Source organism: Oncorhynchus gorbuscha, linkage group LG02 (genome assembly GCF_021184085.1).
Source record: "Oncorhynchus gorbuscha isolate QuinsamMale2020 ecotype Even-year linkage group LG02, OgorEven_v1.0, whole genome shotgun sequence".
NCBI classification, from domain to species: Eukaryota; Metazoa; Chordata; class Actinopteri; order Salmoniformes; family Salmonidae; genus Oncorhynchus; species Oncorhynchus gorbuscha.
In genome coordinates this window covers 65,172,345-65,198,488 of record NC_060174.1, presented here as the reverse complement: position 1 = coordinate 65,198,488, position 26,144 = coordinate 65,172,345, and the positions used below count along the sequence as shown (strand labels likewise).

The 26,144-nt window shown below is 42.2% G+C and overlaps 1 protein-coding gene across 3 annotated transcripts in view; it reads right to left on the bottom strand.

Annotated features, from left to right (window-relative positions):
* The window catches only part of LOC124007312 (kelch-like protein 13), an 89,034-nt gene that overhangs the window by 13,002 nt on the left and 49,888 nt on the right, over positions 1-26,144 (bottom strand). For all 3 annotated transcript variants that reach the window (XM_046317802.1, XM_046317807.1, XM_046317794.1), the window contains 4 exons: positions 21,867-22,008; positions 14,698-14,830; positions 5,546-5,742; positions 4,465-5,260 (listed from right to left, as the gene is read on the bottom strand). In XM_046317802.1, the coding sequence (XP_046173758.1) occupies positions 4,465-5,260; positions 5,546-5,742; positions 14,698-14,830; positions 21,867-22,008 (1,268 nt within the window). The remainder of the gene's footprint in view (positions 1-4,464; positions 5,261-5,545; positions 5,743-14,697; positions 14,831-21,866; positions 22,009-26,144) is intronic.

The window sequence follows — 26,144 nt, the reverse complement described above, 5'->3', positions numbered from 1 at the left end:
ATGTCATCCATCATAACTTTGGTTTAACAACACATATGTTTGTGTTTGTGTGTGTCACAGCCCTGACCGAGAGGGGAGCCTTTTTGTTCTTTAAATCTTTTCAAATAAGATGACAGAACCTGTCACAAATCGAGGTTTCAAAACTCTCCTTCCTCCGCATGGTTACATCATCAGGATGTACAAAAGGATCAAATCTGTGCTGCTAAAATCTGAAACAATTGATAGAATGTCTGAGTGCCAGACTGGCTTCCGGAGGATAACAGGCAGTGACCAGCACAGGAGACTGGTGCTGCTTTTCACTAGTATACACCCCTGGGAAATGGGTGTTTCATAGGTAGACACTGAGGACTTGTGAAGAGCAGAATCAACAACCTCTGCATAATCAAACCTGTTGCTTTGTGAGATGTTAACCATCGAAGACGTAAACCCGTGTTCACAGTTAGTCATTGTTATGTAAGTGCAACCCGAAAAGTAGGTTAACCGATAAATCGGTCAGGTTCTACCAAAAAGCCCCAGCGGTCTTACTTTGACGCCAAGTCAGAGCAGGTCCACTGAGGCTATAGCACAGTGAGTCCCAGGATCCAGGCCATGGAGGTGGAAACACTAAACTCTGAAGACTTTCGGTAAAGCACTGGTGTAAATCCTCGAGGAAATGCACCATGGGTGAGTTGAGTGAATATCCATTCTATCCGTTCAGAGTGAACTAGTGCACACACACACACACACGCAGGTGGGCCATGAGAAGCCACGCCCACTGTGGTAATTACAGACCAGACCCCAGAGGAGAAGAGAGGATAGCATGACCTGGCCAGCCTGTCCCATGGGCTCTACAATTAGAGGGTGGCACCACTCTGTGGTCTGCACTCTGCAATTAGGTGCTGACTAGGTGCTGGGCTGGGCACTGACATCAGCTCAGTGTTCTGGAATGCTACTTACAAACATTCCACTTGCCTGTCTCCCTGGCTCTGATTTACCTCCCCTTTCTCCTCTCCTCTTCCTGTTGTTGCTTCTGCTGCTGCTGTTCACAGGGTCTGGCTGCAGCTAGTCCTCCCTCATCTCATACTACATTCTGGTCCAGGGCTATAATCACAATCACACAGCCATGCCACATGTGCACCTGTGCTACACCATTTTGCTGTGAATTGGTTGGCATCTATGCTGATACAATGCTACATTGTTACAGTGTGCACCTTGTGCTTGCCTATGACCATTTCCCATGAAATGTCCTTTCAGAACATACCCAGACACCTATACAGAAGTATGTGGAGTTGGCTGTTTCAGCCACAACCGTTGCTGACAGGTGTATAAAATCGAGCACACAGCCATGCAATCTCTATAGACAAAAATTGGCAGTAGAATGGGCTTACTGAAGAGCTCAGTGACTTCCAACGTGGCACCGTCATAGGATGCCGCCTTTCCAACAAGTCAGTTTGTCAAATTTCTGCCCTGCTAGAGCTGCCCTGGTCATCTGTAAGTGATGTTATTGTGAAGTGGAAACATCTAGGAGCAACAATGGCTCAGGTAAGGCCACACAAGCTCACAGAACGGGACCGCCGAGTGCTAAAGCGCGCAATGTGTAAAAATTGTATGACCTCGGTTGCAACCTCACTATCGAGTTCCAAACTGCCTCTGGAAGCAACGTCAGCACAAGAACTATTACTTGGAGCTTCATGAAATTGATTTATATGGCTGAGCAGCCACACACAAGCCTAAGATCACAATGCGGAATGCCAAGTGTTGGCTGGAGTGGTGTAAAGCTCGCCGCCATTGGACTCTGTAGCAGTGGAAACGCCTTCTCTGTAGTGATGAATCACGCTTCACCATCTGGCAATCCGACGGACAAATCTGATTCCGGTGGATGCCAGGAGCAGTGGCGGTTCTAGCTTGTGTGGATCCCTGGGCCCCCCCAAAAGCACCATTCCGCACTAACTGAAATTTTTATTCAGACATTTGGAACACAAATAAATATTCATAACACAAAAAACTATTTAAATATCAAAATAAACTCAGCAAAAAGTTAACATACCTTTTTCAGGACCCTGTCTTTCAAAGATAATTCGTAACAATCCAAATAACCACAGATCTTCATTGTAAAGGGTTTAAACACTGTTTCCCATGCTTGTTCTATGAACCATAAACAATTAATGAACATGCACCTGTGGAACGGTCATTAAGACACTAACAGCTTACAGACGGTAGGCAAATAAGGTCACAGTTATGAAAATTTAGGACACTAAAGAGGCCTTTCTACTGACTCTGAAAAACACCAAAAGAAAGGTGCCCAGGGTCTCTGCTCATCTGTGTGAACGTGCCTTTGGCATGCTGCAAGGAGGCAGATGTGGCCAGGGCAATAAATTGCAATGTCCGTACTGTGAGACACATAAGACAGCGCTACAGGGAGACAGGATGGACAGCTGATCGTCCTTGCAGTGGCAGACCACGGGTAACAACACCTGCACAGGATCGGTACATCCAAACATCACACCTGCAGGATAGGTACAGGCTGGCAACAACAACGGTCCGAGTTACACCAGGAACGCACAATCCGTCCATCAGTGCTCAGACTGTCTGCAATAGGCTGCGAGAGGCTGGGCTGAGGGCTTGTAGGCCTGTTGTAAGGCAGGTCCTCACCAGACATCACAGGCAACAACGTTGCCTATGGGCACAAACCCATCGTCGCTGGACCAGACAGGACAGGAAAAAAGTACTCTTCATTGACGAGTCGCGGTTTTGTCTCACCATGGATGATGGTCGGATTCGTATTTATTGAAGGAATGAGCGTTACACTGAGGCCTGTACTCTGGAGCACGAGCAATTTGGAGGTGGAGGGTCCGTCATGGTCTGGGGCGGTGTGTCACAGCATCATCGGACAGAGCTTGTTGTCATTGCAGGAAATCTCAACGCTGTGCGTTACAGGGAAGAGATCCTCCTCCCTCATGTGGTACCCTTCCTGCAGGCTCATCCTGACATGACCCTCCAGCATGACAATGCCACCAGCCATGCAGCTCATTCTGTGCGTGATTTCCTGCAATCAGGAATATCAGTATTCTGCCATGGCCAGCAAAGAGCCTGGATCTCAATCCACTTGAGTACATCTGGGACCTGCTGGATCAGAGGGTGAGGGCTTGGGCCATTCCCCACATAAATGTCTGGGAACTTGCAGGTGCCTTGGTGGAAGAGTGGGGTAACATCTCACAACAAGAACTGGCGAATCTGGTGCAGTCCACGAAGAGGAGATGCACTGCAGTACTTAATGCAGCTGGTGGCCACACCAGATACTGACTGTTACTTTTGATTTTGACCCACACTTTGTTCAGGGACACATAATTCCACTTCTGTTAGTCACATGTCTGTGGTACTTGTTCAGTTTATGTCTCAGTTGTTGAATCTTGTTATGTTCATACGAATGTTAAGTTTGCTGAAAATAAACGCAGTTGACAGTGAGAGGACGTTTCTTTTTTTGCTGATATTTTTGATATATTCACAGTATTACAGTATTACGAATGAACTGTGGTTTATTTGGTAGCATTTCGTAGTGTGACTGATTTTACTAATTGCATTAGTACTGTACAAAGTTAAGAGGTGAGGTATTTGATAGATTTCCCCAACCTACCTCGGGCTTCCAGTGGGGCGACCTGAGGTCACAAACTAGAATCAGGGCGCCCACTCTGACAAGGTTAATTGACCCACAGTCCCACATGGTGACATGATATCATGACGTGACGTGCAAATGAGCGATAGAAAACAGATTGCGCAAATATCACAATTTTTTGGTGCAGGCGTGCCGCCCTGAGCAGCTGCCCATGTCGCCACTGGCCAGGAGAACACAAGCTCCCCGAATGCATAGTGCCAACTGTACAATTTAGTGGAGGAGGAATAATTGTCTGGGGCTGTTTTTCATTGTTTGGGCGAGGCTCCTTCATTCCAGGAAAGGGAAATCTTAACGCTACAGCATACAATGACATTCTAAATTATTCTCTGCTTCCATCTTTGTGGCAACAGTTTGGGAAAGGCTCTTTCATGTTTCAGCATGACAATGCCCAGCGTGCACAAAGCAAGGTCCATACAGAAATGGTTTGTCGAGATCAGCGAGGAAGAACTTGACTGGCCTGCACAAAGTCTTGACCTCAACTCCCTCAAACACCTTTGGGATGAATTGGAACCCCAACTGTGAGCCAGACCTAATCGCCCAACATCAATGCCCAACCTCACTAACACTCTTTTGGCTGAAATGGAAGCAAGTCCCAGCAGCAATGTTCCAATGTCTAGTGGAAAGCCTTCCCAGAAGAGTGGAGGCTGTTACAGCAGCAAAGAGGGGACCACTTCCATATTAATACCCATGATTTTGGAATGAGATGTTCGACGAGCAGGTGTCCACATACACTACATGGCTAAAAGTATGTTGGAGCATTAGAGCAGGACTAAAAGCAGAGTAATAAGCTGTGCGTAATCATTTCAACTCACCCAGCTCCCCCGCAGCGTTGCGGCCGCCCACGGCGTAGAGGTGTCCTTTGAGAGCGCTGAGGTGGAAGAAGGTGCGTTTCTCGTTAAGGCACGCTACCTGCATCCACTTATTATAGCGCGGATCGTACCGGAACACCGTGTCCACCGCCGTCTTGCCTTTGGTGTCGTAGTTGCTCTGGCCCCCCACCACGTAGAGGAAGTTTCCGATGACGGCGATGCCATGCTGGTAGCGCGGTGCGTCCATTGGCGCCAGCGCCTTCCACTCGTGGGCCTTCTCGTCAAACAGGCGCAGCTCCTTACTGACCACCAGCTGCTGGCGCAGGACGCCGCCCAGGGTGACCAGGTGGCCGCTGTCTGAGCGGATGGCCGTTCTCTCTGACTGCATGACTGGCTGCATGTAGGGCATCATCTGGTAGTTACTGGCCTCCAAGAGGAGGTTGACGCAGGTGTTGTCGGTGCGCATAAAGTCCACCGTTTGCACGTGGTTGATGAGCTCCTGGGGGTTCATGAGGGGGAAGCGGATGTTCTTCATGAGCTTGGGGGCGTGGTCCATACGTCCGTCCTCATAGCGGAGCCAGCGGCATGCAGCCTTGAACAGGTCCAGCTCGCTGCAGTGCTTCAGACTGTTACTGGACAGAACAAAGGCCAGCCGCTCAAAGGGCAGCTTGACAAAGTCCCCCGTACCCAGCAGCGAGGGGAAGTTCTTGAGGATGAAGTTGTTGACGTATTTGTCTACCTCCGTGAGGTTGTATGCGTTAGCGATGCGCCCTACCTCCACACAGTTATCCAGGGACACCTGCAGCCAAGGAGAAAGGGAAAGCAGTGAGAAGCAACCACTCGTAATCACACACCAACCTTTGCTTAGACCCATGGTTTAAAATGGAAAAAAAGCTCCACTGCAGGTCCCCACAAGCGAAATAGGGCAAATGTGAACACGCAATTTTAGACCAGGTATAATAAACCTCAGGTCTAAGCAAAAGTTGACAAGTATGGCCCCAGTGTTTTTATCCCAGATCAAGTCCAAATATAGAGTGGGGAGGGCTGAGCAGGCTGTATGAGCAGGCTGTGTTAGGCTCCTTACCCCAGATATGAGAAAGACCTTGCAGAAGTCGAGCACAGGTAGGATCTGGAGGAAGCTGGCTGCCTCCAGTGTGTCCTGCAGGTTCTCCATGTTGAGAGACAGCTTGGCCGTGTAGATGAAGTCTATGATCTTCTTCAGGCCTATACGGTTGACACCATGAAGTTTGATGCACATTAAATCCTGTTCCTTCATTCCACCTGCGTGATGAGGAGAGAGAAAAGACTAAACATATTACATAAAGTAGGGATGTGCATCTATCCCTTTCAAGATTATTTGATACATATCTAGATACATGGGCTCCGATACAATGCAAGAACGATACGTTATAGTTGAGAAATTATTATGTGCGATTCGATTTGTTGCATAAACATATTCATTTTCCCATTCTAAATTAGAGTTCATGAGCTGGGCCTCTCTGAGCTGGATGTGTCTGAGCTGACTTCTCTGTGTGTGTGTTTAAATGATGTATGTCTATGGTGTATACTATGTAGGCACCTGATCTGAGCCGTAAGGGAGGCTAAGCATCTACCACCCCACTACCGCTATCAGATTGGGGTGCCTACAATTCAAATGACAGTTGTCTCCGGTAGCTTACTTTTAAGTAAAGCACAATTTTTACAGTGCCTTTAATATGACTTTTCGTCTGAACTTTCGCCTGGAACTGCCCACGCCTCATGAATTTGGGTACTAAACGCGCAAACAAAAATGAGGTATTTGGACATAAATTATGGACTTTATCGAACAATACAAACATTTATTGTGGAACTGGGATTCATGGAAGTGCATTCTGATGAAGATCATCAAAGGTAAGGGAATATGTATAATGCTATTTCTGACTTCTGTTGACTCCACGACATGGGGGTATCTGCATGGCTTGTTTTTGTGTCTGAGTGCCTAACTCAGATTAATGCATGGTTTGCTTTTTCGAAATCTGACACAGCGGTTGCATTAAGGAGAAGTGGATCTAAAATTCCATGCATAACACTTCTATCTTTTAGCAATGTTTATTATGAGTATTTCTGTAAACTGATGTGGCTCTCTGCAAAATCACCGGATGTTTTGGAACTACTGAACACAATGAGCTTATGTAAAAGATTTTTGTAAACATACATGTATTGTTTAACATGAAGTCCTATGAGTGTCATCTGATGAAGATCATCAAAGGTTAGTGATTCATTTTATCTCTATTTCTGATTTTGTGACTCCTCTCTTTGGCTGGAAAATGGCGGTTTTTCTGTGACTAGGTGCTGACCTAACAATCGTTTAGTGTGTTTTCGTCGTAAAGCCTTTTTGAAATCGGACACTGTGACTGGATTTACAACAAGTTTCTCTTTAAAATGGTGTAAAATACTTGTATGTTTGAGGATTTTTAATTATGTGATTTCTGTTGTTTTGAATTTGGCGCCCTGCAATTTCACTGGCTGTTGGCGAGGTGGTACGCTACCGTCCCACATATCCCAGAGAGGTTAACATGATTTTTGAATGACTACCTCATCTCTGTACCTCACACACACAATTATCTTTCTAAGCTGCATCAGTGGATTTTAAAAACAACCCTCACAAAGGGCACCTATTGGTAGATGGGTAAAAAAATAAAATAAAAAACAGACATGGTATATCCCTTTGAGCATGGTGAAGTTATTAATTACACTTTGGATGGTGTATCAATACACCCAGTCACTACAAAGATACAGGCGTCCTTCCTAATTCAGTTGCTGGAGAGGAAGAAAACTGCTCAGGGATTTCATCATGTCCTTAACGATTAAAAGCATATCCATAACATGATGCAGCCACCACTACGCTTGAAAATATGGAGACTGGTACTCAGTCATGTGTTGTATTGGATTTACCTTGTTGCTAACAGGATGCATTTTTATTCTGTACAGGCTTCCTTCTTTTCACTTTGAAACAGTTTAATGGCTGTGCTAGGCAAAAACTGAGGATGGATCAACAACATTGTAGGTACTCCACAATACTAACCTAATTAACAATGTGAAAAGAAGGAAGCCTGTACAGAATAAAAATGCATCCTGTTTGCATCAAGGCACTAATATTATACTGCAAAAATTGTGGCAAAGCAATTCACTTTTTGTCCTGAATACAAAGTGTAATGTTTGGGGCAAATCCAATACATCACATTACTGAGTACCAGTCTCCATATTTTCAAGCATAGTGGTGGCTGCATCATGTTATGGGTATGCTTGTAATTGTTAAGGACTGGGGTGTTTTTCAGGATAAAAAAAAACTGAATGGAGCTAAGCACAGGACAAATCCTAGAGGAAAACCTGATTCAGTCTGCTTTCCACCAGACACTGGGAGAATTCATCTTTCAGCAGGACAGTAACCTAAAACACAAGGTCGAATCTACACTGGAGTTGCATACCAAGAAGACTGAATGTTTCTGAGTGACCAAGTCACCATTTTGACTTTAATCTACTTGAAAATCTGTGGCAAGACCTGAAAATTGTTGTCAAGCAATGACTAAGAACCAATTTGACAGCTTGAAGAATTTTGAAAACAATCCATGTTAAACAATATAGGTGTGGAAAGCTCTTAGAGACTTACTCAAAAAGACTCACAGGTACAATCACTGCCAAAGGTGATCCTAGCATGTATTGAACTCAAGGGTGTGAGTACTTATGTAAATTGATTATGTCCGTTTAATTTTCAACACATATGCAGACCTTTCTAAAAACATGTTTTCACTGTCATTATGGGGTATTGTGTCAATTTAATTATTTCTGAATTCAGGCTGTAACGCATTAAAATGTGGAATAAGTCAAGGGGTATTAATACTTTTTGAAGGCACCGTAGATAACAATAATAACCTAACAAATTACATCAACTCTAAAAGCCCAGTATCATGCAAGGCATTTTAGCATGCTAAAGGTGCCGCACAGATGTGCAAAATCAGGAACAACGCGTCAAGCTGGGCACAGTGCGCATTTAAAAAAATGCTTTTCTTTATTTTACCCCTTTTTCTCCCCAATTTCATGGTATCCAATTGTTTTAGTAGGTACTATCTTGTCTCATCGCTACAACTCCCCTACGGGCTCGGGAGAGACTCAGGTTGAAAGTCATGCGTCCTCCGATACACAACCCAACCAAGCCGCACTGCTTCTTAACACAGCGCACATCCAACCTGGAAGCCAGCCGCACCAATGTGTCGGAGGAAACACCGTGCACCTGGCAACCTTGGTTAGCGCGCACTGCGCCCGGCCTGCCACAGGAGTCGCTGGTGAGCGATGAGACAAGGATATCCCTACTGGCCAAACCCTCCCTAACCCGGACGATGCTAGGCCAATTGTGCGTCGCCCCACAGACCTGCCGCTCGCAGCTGGTTACGATAGAGCCTGGGCGCGAACCCAGAGTCTCTGATGGCACAGCTGGCGCTGCAGTACAGCGCCCTTAACCACCACTGATATAGGGTTGTTCGGGAATGCAAAATTACTTGTGAATCAGTGACTGTCAAAATAGTTACATACTTATTTTGACACTAAAGAAGAGGACACATCAGTTGTCACAATAGAGGTATTTTCTGAAGGTAGAAAGAAAGCAACATGAGTAGAAATAAAATGTGGATCATGGATCGATTCGTAACGTTTGAATACATTTTCTGACTGTTGCATGCTACATTTGGATCAGTTTGGGGTCCGCGGACCGATGCAGTCGTGTCTTCAACATTTGAATCGGGGAACGATGTGTATCGGTGAATTGTTTACGTCCTTACGATAAAGGCACCAGTCAGATAAAAACGTAATAGCATTCCATAACAGAATCAACAGGAACCATTCCACTGAGCTTTCACATACCTACCATTATGGCTGCATGTAAAGGAAATGTATTCACCAAAGCCTGGCAACTGTTGTATAATTTAACCAGAGAGGGCTGTGGGTCGCAGTGAAAAGCCTTTGCTCAGCATCTGCAGCAGAATATTATTACCGGCTTAAACAGTGACCTCACTTCCCTCTAAACAAATCTGGGTCATTCCACCAATTCGGGTCCTTTTGAGAAGTGCAATTTGGTAAAAAAAAAAAACATTTGATTTCACCTAATTGTAACAGTTTTGGACATGTAGGACAAAACTAATAAGACCAACTACAATCCATTATAATCTCATTGATGCCTGGCGAGCACATAATCCTAAAAGAGTACACCTTCTACTTAAACAGGCATATATCATTTCACAAATCGATTTCCGACACCTCTATTTTATTTAATCAAGAAAATGGCTGACCACTTCAAATGTCAGAATTTCCTAAAAGAGCAACAACATGGTGTTTTAACATTTCATTACTACAATATCCTACATTCTGTGATCATTTGAAATTGAAATCAATGAATTCATAAGTCAATAAAAATGTTGAGGACCCCCGGATTTTATGGGATGCCACCAAAGTTTTTATTGAAAATAATGCAACTGCATTTGCTCCCGAGTGACGCAGTGGTCTAAGGCACTGCATCTCAGTGCTAGAGGTGTCCCTACAGACCCTGGTTCTATTCCAGGCTGTATCACAACTGTCCATGATTGGGAGTCCCATCGGACGGCGCACAATCGGCCCAGTGTGGTCCAGGTTAGGGTTTGGCCGTTGTAGCCAATCATTGTAAATAAGAATTTGTTCTGAACTGACTTGCCTAGTTAAATAAAGGTTTAAAAAAATTGTGCATCTGAGTTGAATAAATCACAATTAAAGAAGATATCTGAATTGGAAACGTTAACTGCATTCTGAACAAACACTCTTCAGACCAGGTAGCTCTTACTCTTTCCAAAGTCAAGACAGAACTTAAGTTATTGATAAGACAGAGAGCAGAGTTTGCCATCCATCAAATTAGACTCAACCATTACTTCCATAGTAATTGTCCCAGTTGTTTATTGGCCATCAAGATATCCAGTAATGTTCAATTAGCTGACATAGCGGCTATTGAATATGAAACAGGAATTACAATCAGAACCCAAAATAATCAAACATTCTCCTGCATCAATAAAGAGCTGTACACCTCTGATTGTAAATCCACACCATGCCAGACTAAGCCCTTTCTAAAATAATTAAGAAATCCACTTTTCTCAACAGAGAAATCAACCTCGCTGGGAGCCCAAATCTCTCTAAATGAACTCAAAAGGGCATTGTAGCATGAATAAAGGCAAATCACCTGGTCCATTTACATTTTTGGAGCCAATTAGGTCCACTATTGCACGAAAGGATTAAAACAGCCATTCACAAAGGTTAATTTGGGAGAGATGTGAATACAGCACTAGATTTCCCTTTTAATTAAAAAAGGTAAGGATACCATCCAGTGTTATCACTCTCACTCCTGATCTTGGATAAACACATATTAAACTGTTTTCCAAAATGTTGTTTATTTCGAGACTTACTTCACAAAATTGGTCCACACGGACCAAAGCAGTTTTGTTAAAAAACGTCCATTCTTGGATAACTTCCGTCCATTATTACCCATCTTAAATATGGTGTCTCCTACTGCCCTGGAAAAGGGTGGTCTTCACTGATATATCCCTTAAACAATGCAGTTCTATTATTGCTCACCTAATTTCTATTTGGGGCAAAATTGAAAAACAATGTAACTAGGAATCAAAATGGCATGCCCAATATTTCACAATAATGCCTTGCGATCTGGAGGGCGGCCTTTTGCATAACCCCAATGGTCCAAAGGTAGAATCAGTACCTTTGCAGATATCATGGACAGTAATGGTTTGAGAACATTATAGGATTTGAAAGACACATTACAAGCAACTCCTTGTTTTCTATATTTACCATTTGAGTCAGCTATGCTGGATATGGAGTCCCTTGGGAAACCCAACTACCGAACCATCCAATGATAGAATTTATAAATAAATTATCTGGGTTCCCGAAAGGACTGATCTCTAAATTATATAAACAACTTTTGGAAAGCTCAATCTGGGCTAGCCATAAAAAAGTATGATCCACAGAAAATAAAAAAATAAAAATCAACTTAAAACGAACCATCAACTTGTACATTTTAAGTTTGTTCACAAACTTTATAACACTAAGGAAACATTTTACGATGAAATTGGCCCCAACTCTCAACTGTTCACTGTGTCCCTTAAATCAGGTAGGCACAGTCCTTCATATGATGTGATAGTGCTCTACGGTTAAATGCTTCTGGGACAGAGTTACAAAATTAATTAATGTAAATATTCAATGCTTTGCATCTTATGCTACTTAACGATGATCGCTCCTAGAATATCTCAATCAATCAGAGATAACTACTGCTGGCAGGCAGCACTGTCGCAAAAAAAATCTTGGCTCTCACCTCACTCTCGCAATTCGCCAGCTCTAACAGAATTATTGACAGCGAGAATTAATGGTGCTAGTGAAGGAACAATTGAGGCCTGGACAAATATATTTGACTCTGTAAAGAATAATCTCAGCTAAATCTCATAACATGCATACAAACTACACTACCGGTCAAAAGTTTTAGAACACCTACTCATTCAAGGGTTTTTCTTTATCATTACTATTTTCTACATTGTAGAATAATAGTGAAGTCATCAAAATGATACAATAACACATATGGAATCATGTAGCAATGAAAGAAAGTGTCAAACAAATTGAGATTCTTCAAATAGCCACCCTTTGCCTTGATGACAGCTTTGCACATGCTTGGCATTCTCTCAACCAGCATTGAGGTAGTCACCTGGAATGCATTTCAATTAACAGGTGCGCCTCCTGAAAAGTTCATATGTTTGAGATAATAAGTTGTTTTGTGACAAGGTAGGGGTTGTATACAGAAGATAGCCCTATTTGGTAAATGACCCAAGTCCATATTATGGCAAGAACAGCTCAAATAAGCAAAAAGAAATGACAGTCAATCTGGAAAATGTCAATATCTTTTCAAGTTTCTTAAAAAACGTCAAGGACTGATGAAACTGGCTCTCATGACAAACACCACAGGAATTGAAGACCCAGAGTTACCTCTGCTGCAGAGGATAGGTTCATTAGAGTTACCAGCCTCAGAAATTGCAGCTCAAATACAGTGGGGCAAAAAAGTATTTAGTCAGCCAACAATTGTGCAAGTTCTCCTACTGAAAAAGATGAGAGAGGTCTGTAATTTTCATCATAGGTACACTTCATCTATGACAGACAAAATTATATATATTTTTTCTCCAGAAAATCGCATTGCAGGATTTTAATGAATTCAATTGCAAATTATGGTGGAAAATAAGTATTTGGTCAATAACAAAAGTTTCTCAATACTTTGTTATATACCCTTTGTTGGCAATGACTGAGGTCAAATGTTTTCTGTAAGTCTTCACAAGGTTTTCACACACTGTGTTGCTGGTATTTTGGCCCATTCCTCAATCTCCTCTAGAGCAGTGATGTTTTGGGGCTGTTGTTGGGCAACACAGACTTTCAACTCCCTCCAAAGATTTTCTATGGGGTTGAGATCTGGAGACTGGCTAGGCCACTCCAGGACCTTGAAATGCTTCTTACGAAGCCACTCCTTCATTTCCCAGGCGGTGTGTTTGGGATCATTGTCATGCTGAAAGACCCAGCCACGTTTCATCTTCAATGCCCTGATGGAAGGAGGTTTTCACTCAAAATCTCACAATACATGGCCTCATTCATTCTTTCCTTTACACGGATCAGTCATCCTGGTCCCTTTGCAGAAAAACAGCCCCAAAACATGATGTTTCCACCTCCATGCTTCATAGTAGGTATGGTGTTCTTTGGATGCAGCTCAGCATTCTTTGTCCTCCAAACACGACGAGTTTTTACCAAAAGGTTATATTTTGGTTTCATCTGACCATATGACATTCTCCCAATCTTCTTCTGGATCATCCAAAAGCTCTCTAGCAAACTTCAGACGGGCCTGGACATGTACTGGCTTAAGCAGGGGTACACGTCTGGCACTGCAGGATTTGAGTCCCTGGCGGCGTAGTGTGTTACTGATGGTAGGCTTTGTTACTTTGGTCCCAGCACTCTGCAGGTCATTCACTAGGTCCCCCGTGTTGTTCTGGGATTTTTGCTCACCGTTCATGTGATCATTTTGACCCCACGGGGTGAGATCTTGCGTGGAGCCCCAGATCGAGGGAGATTATCAGTGGTCTTGTATGTCTTCCATTTCCTAATAATTGCTCCCACAGTTGATTTCTTCAAACCAAGCTGCTTACCTATTGCAGATTCAGTCTTCCCAGCCTGGTGCAGGTCTACAATTTTGTTTCTAGTGTCCTTTGACAGCTCTTTGGTCTTGGCCATAGTGGAGTTTGGAGTGTGACTGTGAGGTTGTGGACAGGTGTATTTTATACTGATAACAAGTTCGAACAGGTGGCATTAATACTGGTAACGAGTGGACAGAGGAGCCTCTTAAAGAAGAAGTTACAGGTCTGTGAGAGCCAGAAATCTTGCTTGTTTGTAGGTGACCAAATACTTATTTTCCAACATAATTTGCAAATAAATTCATTAAAAATCCCACAATGTGATTTTCTGGATTTTTTTTCTCATTTTGCATGTCATAGTTGAAGTGTACCTATGATGAAAATTACAGGCCTCTCTCATCTTTTTAAGTGGGAGAACTTGCACAATTGGTGGCTGACTAAATACTTTTTTTGCCCCACTGTATATGAAACTGTAGTTGAAGGATATTTACCCTCACTACATCTATCCAAGTCGTTTCTATTTGCGTCATCAGTGAGGCAGTTACTAAGCTACAACAATATGAAATACAGAAATGCATTCTGGGAATAAAAAAAGTATGTTCACCAAAGTGATGAATGCAATAATTGTGATGTCTTATGAAAAACAAACCTTATTATAAAAAATTTTAAAAGCACAAGGTAAATCAAAACCTTAACCCCTTGGGAAAATGAGCATGTCTAATTCAAGGTATGGTAGCTTATCAGAATGTAGAGATGACAGGGAAAGAATCCTGGAGGATTCACGCTGTGCTTCAAGAAAAGGAGCACTTTGGGAGAAGACAACCAGACAACACAATGCTATCAGCTGCAGAGCCCCAGAGTAGAGATTGATTGACGGGCGCGTGACAAGCAGGCTAATCCTCTGATTACTCAGTCTGTTAATCAACATTAAACACAGTATGTGGACGTCCCATCCCGTGCATGCTGCTGTGGGTCAGTGAGAGGTGGTGAGAGAGATGGAGGCATAACAGCTTACCTGTGAACATGGCTTTGAAGTAGTCGCTGGAGGAGGCCATCATGGCGCGATGCACTGGGAAGGCTTCGTCTCCGTCCCCCGCCACCAGCGTGACATCACACAGTAATCCCTCTAGCCTCAGCTGGTCAAATCCCTGGGAGGGGGAGAGAGAGAAAGAGGAGAGACCAGCCTGTTAGAGAGCTGCATCTCTAGAGGCTTCCCGACTGCAAGCGGTGGCCAGCTGGATGGTGCACATGCAGCTGGGGAGGGTTTGTGTTTCTGAGACATGGTGACTTCACCTTGTAGGGGACCATCACACTCTATTCCCGATTCCTTGTGGAGAGACCATGGGAACCGTATAAGGCCTATCCAGACTGGTACACAGACTGGATTAGCCTAACTCAATCACTTCATGAAAAGACAAAGAGAAAAATACAGCATTGTTTCCAGCTGGATGGTGCAATATTTAATTTTAATTTTTTAATTTTCCTCCAGTTAAGAACACATTGGCCTGGGAACAGTTAACTGCCTGTTCAGGGGCAGAACGACAGAAGCCGGGGGTTTTCCGGTTACTAGTCCAACGCACTAACCACTAGGCTACGCTGCCGCCCCAATAAAAACAAATAGGTTTGAAATGTATACCAAAAAGTAATTATTTGTCTATCTTTATACAACGTATAAAAATGTATACCCAAATATGTTTTTTTTGTCTATCTTTGTACAGCGAATGTTACAATACATTTGTAAGTTCATATTCTGGTTTAATAAAAATACTTGGTAGAATAATTTTGGCTTAAACCAGCCAAATACATACATCTTAAATTAATTTCCCACAGAACTATAACGCTCACCAGCCTTAAAAGCAATATGTAGCAATGCTATTACATTTTCTACTTGTGTTTTTAAGCCCAGTGTTCAGTCACAGACTGAGGTCCCTATAATGAACACAGTGGAGACCAACAATGGCATCACTATGTGCATTGACGACCCTCACTGCTTAATTAGCATTCACTTAAAATGGTCAACAGTCGGTGTTTCATACACATTTGAATGATGTTTTTCTCCTATGCAGCAACCGCCTGATGAGCATGTTAGAAGATGTAGCACTGACAGTGAAGAGTCTTCTCTTGGTAAAATCAATATCTAGAGTCCTATGCAGGCGTATTTACAATATGTCCAGAGAGCAAAAGAAAATAGATGGGCTATAATAGATGACTGCTAACAAGGGATAGCAAGATGTGCCTTTTTCTAATGATCCAACAAGCTTTCAAATCATAACAACTTTGAATTTACCTCAGTGATAGTTGTTGTTAAACTCTGAAAATGTTCAGCCACGGACAGTTGGTAGCAAGCCGACAGCTGTCAATCGATAGAGAAACTTTGCAGCGACGACAGAGATTGGCACAATCTTATTTTCTGACTTGAGCAATGTGCTGAATCACACGTGTACACCCACCCAGTGCTGTGTTCCTAAAAAGATAAATCAACACTCTTCAACAGCAGGTATAAAAACTATTCCACCAGTTAAAAGGCTATTACACCGTTGAATCGGGTCCTTAGAAGCACTCTGCCTAACAACACGTCCACACAACACACCTCCATCATACTAACAGGTTGTGGAGTACACACAGTGTGAACAGGTCACACATTGATGAGTCCAGTAGCTTTCTGCCAGCTCCTGCCTGGCAGCCCCCATCTCTGTGACGACCTTCACGTGTGGACAGAGACTGGCATGGGCCAAGCGGGCCAGGCAGGGCACGGAGGCTGACTCACTGGTGCTGATGCTTCATCAAACAGCTGGAGCCCAACACGCTGAGCGACTGTCTGTCTGCACTGAAGGAGTCACTACCATCGCTCTATCATCCCCTTCAAAATTATAGCTAGCTAGCCGACATAAATAATAAGGGATATCATCTCCATTTCAATTGTCATCACATTTTATTTTTATCATATGCAGAAGACATCTTGTTCTATGTGTGCGATGAAAAAAGTAGGCCATTTCAACTAGAGGGAACAACAGTCATTTCCATTATTTTAATCCAACTTCATGAAAGATATCCGTTTGACAACTCTTTGTCGAGAACATAACCGTTTTCAATGTTCTTAGAACATAATTCTCTTCCTCCGCAGTGAATCAATTGAATAATTCACTGATCATTTTCCTCAATAAATGCAGCGGATAGGTTTGAAAGGCAAGTCTTATCTCTTAGACAGCTTGCACACACGACCCTGATTTATTCCACTGTTTACGTGCTTTGCCCTCCACGCGCATCGCATTCTGACTTTAGATGTGCCAGTGATTAGAGTGGGAAAGACCTTGATTTTTATAAGATTTGTTGGTTTTTAAACAGGATAGTGAAGGCTAAACCCTGATGTGCTTATAACAAGTTTGACATTAGTTGTAAAGATTCCATAATGTTAGGTAGAGCAAAGGAAGAAATGTGTGCAGTGCTTGAAGATTGCAAGTGTGAAGGAGAAGGAGAAACGACGTGTGATTAAGAGTTGCACACAATAGCCTAGAAGAGATTGTTTGAGACAGATGCGCATGATTGGTGCTGCACATCGTTGAAGATCTGCACAGGAACAACTTTTCCATGTTTTAAAACAGAATTTTGAGCAGACAACCTGACTGAAACAAAACCAGGGTAATTTGTGTAATTTGTTTTTGTTGTGTTCAGAAATGTCTAGATATTTTTTCGAGTTGGGTAAAGGCCCTTAGTATCTTTGTCTGGCAAAGTTTCAGACACCATACAGACATATTCAGGTCCCTAATTATCACGAGCCAAAACAACTGCATAAAAAAATACAACTACTGAGCTATATTTATATTCAAATTATTTTATACTTATACAATTGCTCAGAGAAAGCGATTTTGTTTAATAAGCAATTTTTTTAATCTAAAAAGGATAGGGGTGACAATTTTGACCCCCATCTTCATTACTCTAGCACCCTTCCATTGCGAGGAAAATGTCCTCTTCAAACCACAGGTTTCAATGGGGCTCAAAATCTGGACACAGAGATGCATTATTTTTTTGTTGTTGTCAACTAACCATTTCTTTGTGGATTTTGATGTGCGCTTGGGGTTATTGTCTTGATGGAAGATACACTTGCGGCCAAGTGTCAGCCTCCTGGTTATCTTTGCAAACTACTTTAATTACATTTTCATTGGCAAGATAAGCAAATTTAGGGATGACATGACGGCAACAAACGCTGACACTACACAAGTATATCGGACCAAATTATGAATGACAAGAATTGTACTTTTGAAATCCGTAAAGTCAGTGTGGAAGAGGCAAAAAAATGAAGGTCTATCAACAATGACAAGCCACCAGGGTCTGACAATCTGGATGGAAAATGACTGAGGATAATAGCAGACGATATTGACACATCTTCAATAGAAGCCTACAAGAGAGCGTGTGCCCTCAGGCCTGGAGGGAAGCTAAAGTCATTCCGCTACCCAAGAATAGTAAAGCACCCTTTATTGGCTCAAATAGCCAACCAATCAGCCTGTTACCAACCCTTAGTAAACATAATGGAAAAAATTGTGTTTAATGCAATGCTATTTCACAGTAAACAAATTGACAACAGAATTTTAGCATGCTTATAAGGAAGGACACTCAAAAAGCACAGCACTTACACCAATGACTGACGATTGGCTGAGAGAAATTGATGTTATGGCTTTACACCCCCTGCTATAATGTCGATATAGAGTTACTTGTCGAACAGAACACAGAGGGTGTTCTTTAATGGGAGCCTCTCAAATATAATCCAGTTTGAATCAGGAATTCCCCAGGGTAGCTGTTTTGGCCCTTTGCTTTGTTACATTTTTACTAATGACAAGCCAGAGTGTCTATGTATGCGGATGACTCAACACTATACACGTTAGCAATAAGTGACAGCTACTAGTGACAGCTACTAAGTGACTGCAACACTCAACCAAGAGGTGCAGTTAGTTTCAGAGTGGGTGGCAAGAAATTAGCCCTGAATATTTCTAAAACTAAAAGCATTGTATTCAACTAAATCTTGCAATAAATAATGTGGAAATTGAGCAAGTTGAGACAACTAAACTGCTTGGAGTAACCCTAGATTGTAAACTGTCATATTCAAAACATATTGATGCAGTAGTAGCTAAGATGGGGAGAAGTCTGTCTATAATAAAGCGATACTCTGCCTTCTTAACTTCTTGATGACAGGGGGTCAGTAATTGAGTAGCTTGTATGAATAAGGTGCCAAGAGTAAACTACCTGCTACTCTGTCCCAGATGCTAATATATGCATATTATTAGTAGTATTGGATAGAAAACACTTTGAAGTTTCTAAAACTGTTTGAATTATTTCTGTGAGTATAACAGAACTCATATTGCAGGTGAAAACCTGAGAAATATCCAACCAGGAAGTGGGAAATCTGAGGTTTGACTCTTTGGGGTCATATTGCACTTCCTAAGGCTTCCACTAGATGTCAACAGTCTTTAGAACTTTGTTTCAGGCTTCTACTATGAAGGGGGAGAGAATGAGAGGGGATTGAGTCTACAGACAATGGAATTCTCCGGTTGGAACATTATTGAAGGTTTATGATAAAGACATCCTAAATATTGATTCTGTACTTAGTTCGACAAGTTTCTACGACCTGGACCCGAATGCGCGTTTGTATTTGTTAACCAAACGGCCAAACAAAATAAGCAATTTGGACATAAATTATGAACTTTATCGAACAAATCAAACATTTATTGTGGAAACTGGGATTCCTGGGAGTGCATTATGATGAAGATCAATAAAATGTAAGTGAATATTTATAATGATATTTCTGACTAATGTTGTCTACACAACATGGCGGATATCTTTTTGGCTGCTTTGTTGTCTGAACGCTGTACTCAGATTATTGCATGGTTTGCTTTTTTTCCGTAACATTTTTTTAATATAATAAATAATAATAATATATGCCATTTAGCAGACGCCTTTATCCAAAGCGACTTACAGTCATGTGTGCATACATTCTACGTATGGGTGGTCCCGGGAATCAAACCCACTACCCTGGCGTTACAAGCGCCATGCTCTACCAACTGAGCTACAGAAGGACCACTTCTGACCACAGGCTGTTCCCAGGGAGTCCCATAATTGGCCCAGGAGGAATGAATGACTCCACCTTTGCCTCTCCTGAGCCCGTTGGGGAGTTGCAGCAATGAGACGTGATCAAACATTTTGGGAGAAGAAGGGGGTACAATGCGCACACACACAAACACCTTCATTGTTGGTTATGGGCTTAGAAGTAAGTATTTCACTGTATGGTGAAATGTTGCACATTATGACAAATACAATTTGATTTGACAGCAGTCCCTGTGAGGATGGAACTTTGTCATCAGAATAGGAAACAGATGACTCAAAATGCTGTGGCACCTTGAGGCTTTATCATAGATATTGTCTGTAAGTATATGTCTGTTATCCATAGGTTGGTAGTTGATATGAGTGGAAGTTGTGTTACCGCAGTCAGGCTCCCGCCCCTCTGCGGTCTCCTCCTGGCAGAGTGTGGTGAGGGGTACGTGGGCATAGCCACAGAGACAGCGATGGTCACTTTGCGTCTTCTGCTGCTCGCTTGCTGTCTCAGCTGGTAATCTCTGTGGCTTTAAATCTGACAGCGGTTGCATTAAGGAGAAGTATATCTCTAATTCCGTCTTTAACACTTGTATTTTCATCAACATTTATGATGAGTATTTCTGTAAATTGATGTGGATCTCTGCACAATCACCGCATGTTTTAGAACTACTGAATGTAACGCGCCAATGTAAAATGAGATTTTCTTTAGCGCTTCCGTCCCACATATCCCAGAGAGGTTAACACTATCAACAAGGCAGTTCCTACAGGCCCTAGTTTTGTCACACGACTACTGTTCAGTAGTGTGGCCAGGTGCCACAAAAAAGGACTTAGGACAATTGCATAGCTGGCCCTTGGATGTACACAGAGAGCTAATATTAATAATCTCTCCTGGCTGAAAGTGGAGGAGAGTGACATCATCAATGCTTTAATTTATAAGAGGTATTGACATGTTGAATGCACCGAGCTGTCTGTCTCAACTACTGGCACACAGCTCGGACACCCATGCATACCCCACAAGACATGCCACAAGAGGTCTCTTCACAGTCCCCAAGTCCAGAACAGGCTATGGGAGGCACACAGTACTACATAGAGCCATGACTACATGGAACTCTATTCCACATCAAGTAACTCATGCCAGCAGTAAAAAAAAACATTAAAAAACACCTTATGGAACAGCGGGGACTGTGAGGCAACACAAACATTGGCACACACACATGTACACACACGGATTTAGTACTGGAGTAGGGGCCTGAGGGCACACAGTGTGTTGTGAAATATGTGAATGTATTGTAATGTTTTTAAAATTGTATAAACTGCTTTAATTTTGCTGGACCCCAGGGAGAGTAATAGGGATCCATAATAAATACAAATTCAGGTAGAATTGTATGAATTTTTCTTATCGTTCTATCGGAAAACGGATTTAAACATTAAGACATTCTTCCCATAAAAGTTGGACAAATCTCTAATCATTAACTTTACCGAGTAACTGGACATTTTAGCCAAAAACATGGTTGCCTCTGCCAGGAGGCTGACACTTGGCCGCAAGTGGATCTTCCAGCAAGACAATAGCCCCAAGCATTAAAAATAAACATTTTGCAATGGCCATCTCAGTCTTCGGACATGAACACCATTGCAAACATGTGGTTTGAATTGAAGAGGGCAGACCATAAGAGGAGACAAATTATATCAAGGATCTAGAAAGATTTTGTATGGAGGAATGGTCTGAGATCCCTCCCAATCTCATAAAACATTTTAGAAAAAGGAGCCAGTAATTTTGACCCCTCTCTTTGAGATTTTGTTTTATTACTTGTTAATAAAATCTCTTTCATTGAGCAATTGTAATAGTATAAAATAATAATATATCTATAATTTACAACTCAGTATTTTAATTACTTTATTCAGTCTTTTTTGCTAATCTTTATAAAAGGCTGACAATATTTATGGACCTGCCTGTATAGCTATCATTTCAATCAATCACAGGACCTCTGAAGGCATATTAAAATGACCCTGGCATATTTCATTAGGGCTTTTAAGAGGTTCATCAATCTGTCCATCCTCCCCAGCAGCACCATCTCTCAGTCTCTCTCCACTACTACTCACCTGAAGGACCACTGAGCTGTGCGTGTTGCTCGTAAAGAAGCGAGTGTTTCCGGGTTTTGAAGCCTGTAGGTGGGCAGAGATGCCCATGTCACCACACCCCTGCGACACTTTCATGTGAGGGTCGTCGTCCTCCACGAGGGATCTTTAGGGGAGGCAGAGGGAGGGGAGAGAGGGAAAGGGACTTTTAGCTTACAATCAAGCAGTACAAGCACGGATTTACATTAAAATCAACTCATTGAGTGTGGTTTGTATGCAGATTCACGGGCCTACATGATGAGAGAATGTTGAGATTTTCCTGATGATTCATGCACATCGGCTGAGGAAAGGGGTTTTTGGAAAAAGGTCAATAAATACACAGCACAACAAGGAGAGAGCTTAGCTAAGACATTTGCATTCTCCTAATCAGGCACATAAAACATGATTTAAAATGTCTACATTAACACCAAACAATACACAAGGACGCTCACACACACCTGAAAATGGTGCTTATATCCAGGGACATAAGGACAGACAGTCAAGCTACAAGGCAAAGGTAACTACGAGCTAAGAGTAAACATCCCCAGCATGGTCCATCCCTGCAGCAGACCATGCTCTCAATGGGACTGTGAGAGAATAACACGACTCAGGCCAATCATAGTGGTGTCCTCACCTCCTCCTCTGCCACATTACACTCAGTTCCATCATCAGCTCTCCACTCCAAACCTGATGAAGTCATACTGGTGCTCTATGCCAGGGCTTTCCAAACTGTTTTTAATTTGGGACCTACCAATTGAGGTGTCTTGAGTCGCGACCCACAAAAAAGGTTTGAGCATTTGAAAAAAACATACACAGACCAAAGAATAAGTAAACAATATCATCATGGCAGCAGAGAAAACATTTTGTAGTTTTAAAGCACATTTTTCTGCCATTCTATACATTGTCCCGTGGCTAATGCTGTGTTCTTATACTTAAATAGTATAAAATCAATAGGGGCCTCATTGTCCAGCTTTATTGTTGTTGATGGCAAGTTCTCAAAGTGCTATAGCTAGGCTATTGTAAAAATATATATATGTATCTTTTTTTATAGGCAAGTCAGTTAAGAACAAATTATTATTAACAATGACAGCCTGTATAGGTTCATTATCATTTCTACATACTTTAGATTTGGTTTTAAGTTTAAGTTTATACTAAAAGCATTTTTCCCCCTCCCAAAAATGTGTATGATGTATATACACACACACACATGCACAGTATCAGTCAAAAGTTTGGACCAACCTACACAAGGGTTTTTCTTTATTTTTTACTATTTTCTACATTGTAGAATAATAGTGAAGACATCAAAACTATGAAGTTAAAAAAAAGAAGTGTTAAACAAATCAAAATATATTTTATATTTGAGATTCTTCAAAGTAGCCACCCTTTGCCTTGATGACAGCTTTGCACACTCTTGGCATTCTCTCAACCAGCTTGGCCAAATTGAGCAATCGGGAGAGAACGGCCTTAGTCAAGGAGGTGACCAATAACCCGATGGTCACTCTGAAAGAGCTCCAGATTTCCTCTGTGGAGATGGGAGAACCTTCCAGAAGGAGAACCATCTCCGCACCAATCAGGCCTTTATGGTAGAGTGGCCAGACGTTAGCCACTCCTCAGTAAAAAGGCACATGATGGCCCGCTTGCAGTTTGCCAAAAAATAATTTGCACCTAAAAGACTGACTATAAAAAAACAAGATTCTCTCGTCTGATGAAACCAAGATTGAACTCTTTGGCCTGAATGACAAGCATCAGGTCTAGAGAAAACCTGGCACTATGTCTATGGTGAATCATGGTGGTGGCGGCATCATGCAGAGGGGATGTTTTTCAGCGGCAGGGATTGGGAGACTAGTCAGGATCGAGGGAAAGATGAACGGAGCAGAGTACAGAAAGATCCTTGATGAAAATCTGCTCTAGCGTGCTCAGGACCTCAGAATGTGGTGAAGGTTCACCTTTCAACAGGACAAAGACCTTAAGCACACAGCCAAGGCAACACAGGAGTGCCTTTGGGACAAGTCTCAAAGTCCTTGAGTGGCCAGTCAGAGCCCAGACTTAAAATAAATAGAACATCTTTGGAGAGTCATGAAAATAGCTGTACAGCAACGCTCGCCATCCAACCTGACAGAGCTTGAGATCTTCAGAGAAGAATGGGAGAAACTCTCCAAATACAGGTGTGTCAAGCTTGTAGCTTCCTACCCAAGACTCGTTACTGTAATCACTGCCAAATGTGCTTCAACAAAGTATTGAGTAAAGGTTGTGAAAACTTATGTAATTGTGATATTTCAGTTTTTCATTTTGATCACTTTTGCAAACACGCACACACAGTGTATTCAGAAAGTATTCAGACCCCTTGAATTTTTCCACATTTTGGTATAAATGTAAAATAAAATCTAATATATATTTTTATGCACAAAAAAGTCATCCCAAGACCCACCTGAATTTTTCCCACAGATTGGGAACTAATTGCTCTATGCAACACCAACACAACATCTCGTTAACTAAATCAACTTTAATTATGCCTACAATTACTGGAGACCGGTGTTATCCACTGGTTATTAAAATAAATCTAATATATATTTTTATGCACAAAAAAGTCATCCCAAGACCCACCTGGACACCTGCCATGACCTACAAGTGGGTCCGTCCCACAGATTGGGAACTATTGCTCTATGCAACACCAACACAACATCTCGTTAACTACAGCAACTTTAATTATGCCTTCAATTACTGGAGACCAGTGTTATCCACTGGTTATTAGGGCATGTCCACTAACTGACCATGAGGGTCATATTAACTTCAGAGTTACGGCAGAGTTGAAAATAAAAAGCCATCTCTCACACTGGCCAATAAAAAGAAAAGATTAAGATGGGCAAAAGAACACAGACACTGAACAGAGGAACATTGCCTAGAAGGCCAGCATCCCGGAGTCGCCTCTTCACTGTTGACGTTGAGACTGGTGTTTTGCGGGTACTATTTAATAAAGCTGCCAGTTGAGTACTTGTGAGGCGTCTTTCTCAAATTAGACACTAATGTACTTGTCCTCTTGCTCAGTTGTGCACCGGGGCCTCCCACTCTTTCTATTCTGGTTTATCAGTTTGCGCTGTTCTGTGAAGGGAGTAGTACACAGCGTTGTACCAGAACTTGAGTTTCTTGGCAATTTCTCGCATGGAATAGCCTTTATTTCTCAGATCAAAAAAAGACGGATGCGTTTCAGAAGAAAGGTCTTTCTTTCTGGCCATTTCGAGCCTGTAATCGAACCCACAAATGCTGATGCTCCAGATAATCAACTAGTCTAAGGAGGGCCAGTTGTATTGCTTCTTTAATCAGCACAAAAGTTTTCATCTGTGCTAACATAATTGCAAAGGGTTTTCTAATGATCAATTAGTGTTTTAAAATGATCAACTTGGATTAGCTAACACAACGTGACATTGGAACACAGGAGTGATGGTTGCTGATAATGGGCCTCTGTACGCCTATGTAGATATTCCATTAAAAAGAATCAGCTGTTTCCAGCTACAATAGTCATTTACAACATTAACAATGTCTACACTGTATTTCTGATCAATTTGATGTTATTTTAATGGACAAAAAAAGGATTTTCTTTAAAAAACAAGGACATTTCTTAATTCTTAAGTGACCCCAAACTTTTGAACGATAAGTGTAAATCTTTAAAAAATAAAAACAATTGACCACAGTGGCGGCCATTGATTGGCTGAATACCAGGGCGCGAGGTGGTTGGAGTTGTCAATAAAGCAGCATGACAGAAATATGAAGTTTTAAAGAGGTCTGTGCATTTGAATAAGAGCATAAATACACCTATTTGTCTTTTGCATATCAACAACCGAATGACCACTACTGCACATGCTGCCACTGTTTTGAACAGATTATATTATATTATTTAGAACGAGCAGCCAGTTCACAAACGAGTGCACCAGGGAGAACGCAACAAGCAGATGCAATAAGTGAACCCCCCCCAGCCCCTCTTGGCAATGGACAGAAATTCTTTACATTTTAAAGTTAATTCCATGCAATTCTACACGTTATTTATTTCATTTCAGGGTCTCTCTCACGACTCCATTTTCAAATCAGGTGATCCCACATGGGGACGCGACCCCTAGTTTGGGAAGCGCTGTGTTAAACACACATGATGATCATCCAGGACTGCTAAGTCTCTAACGAATGGAAGTCGATGAGCCAGTCAGGGGGTCAGGTGATACTATCAGGTATGTTTCTAAAGGGAGGGGGAGATGGATGGCCTAGTGGGCTCTA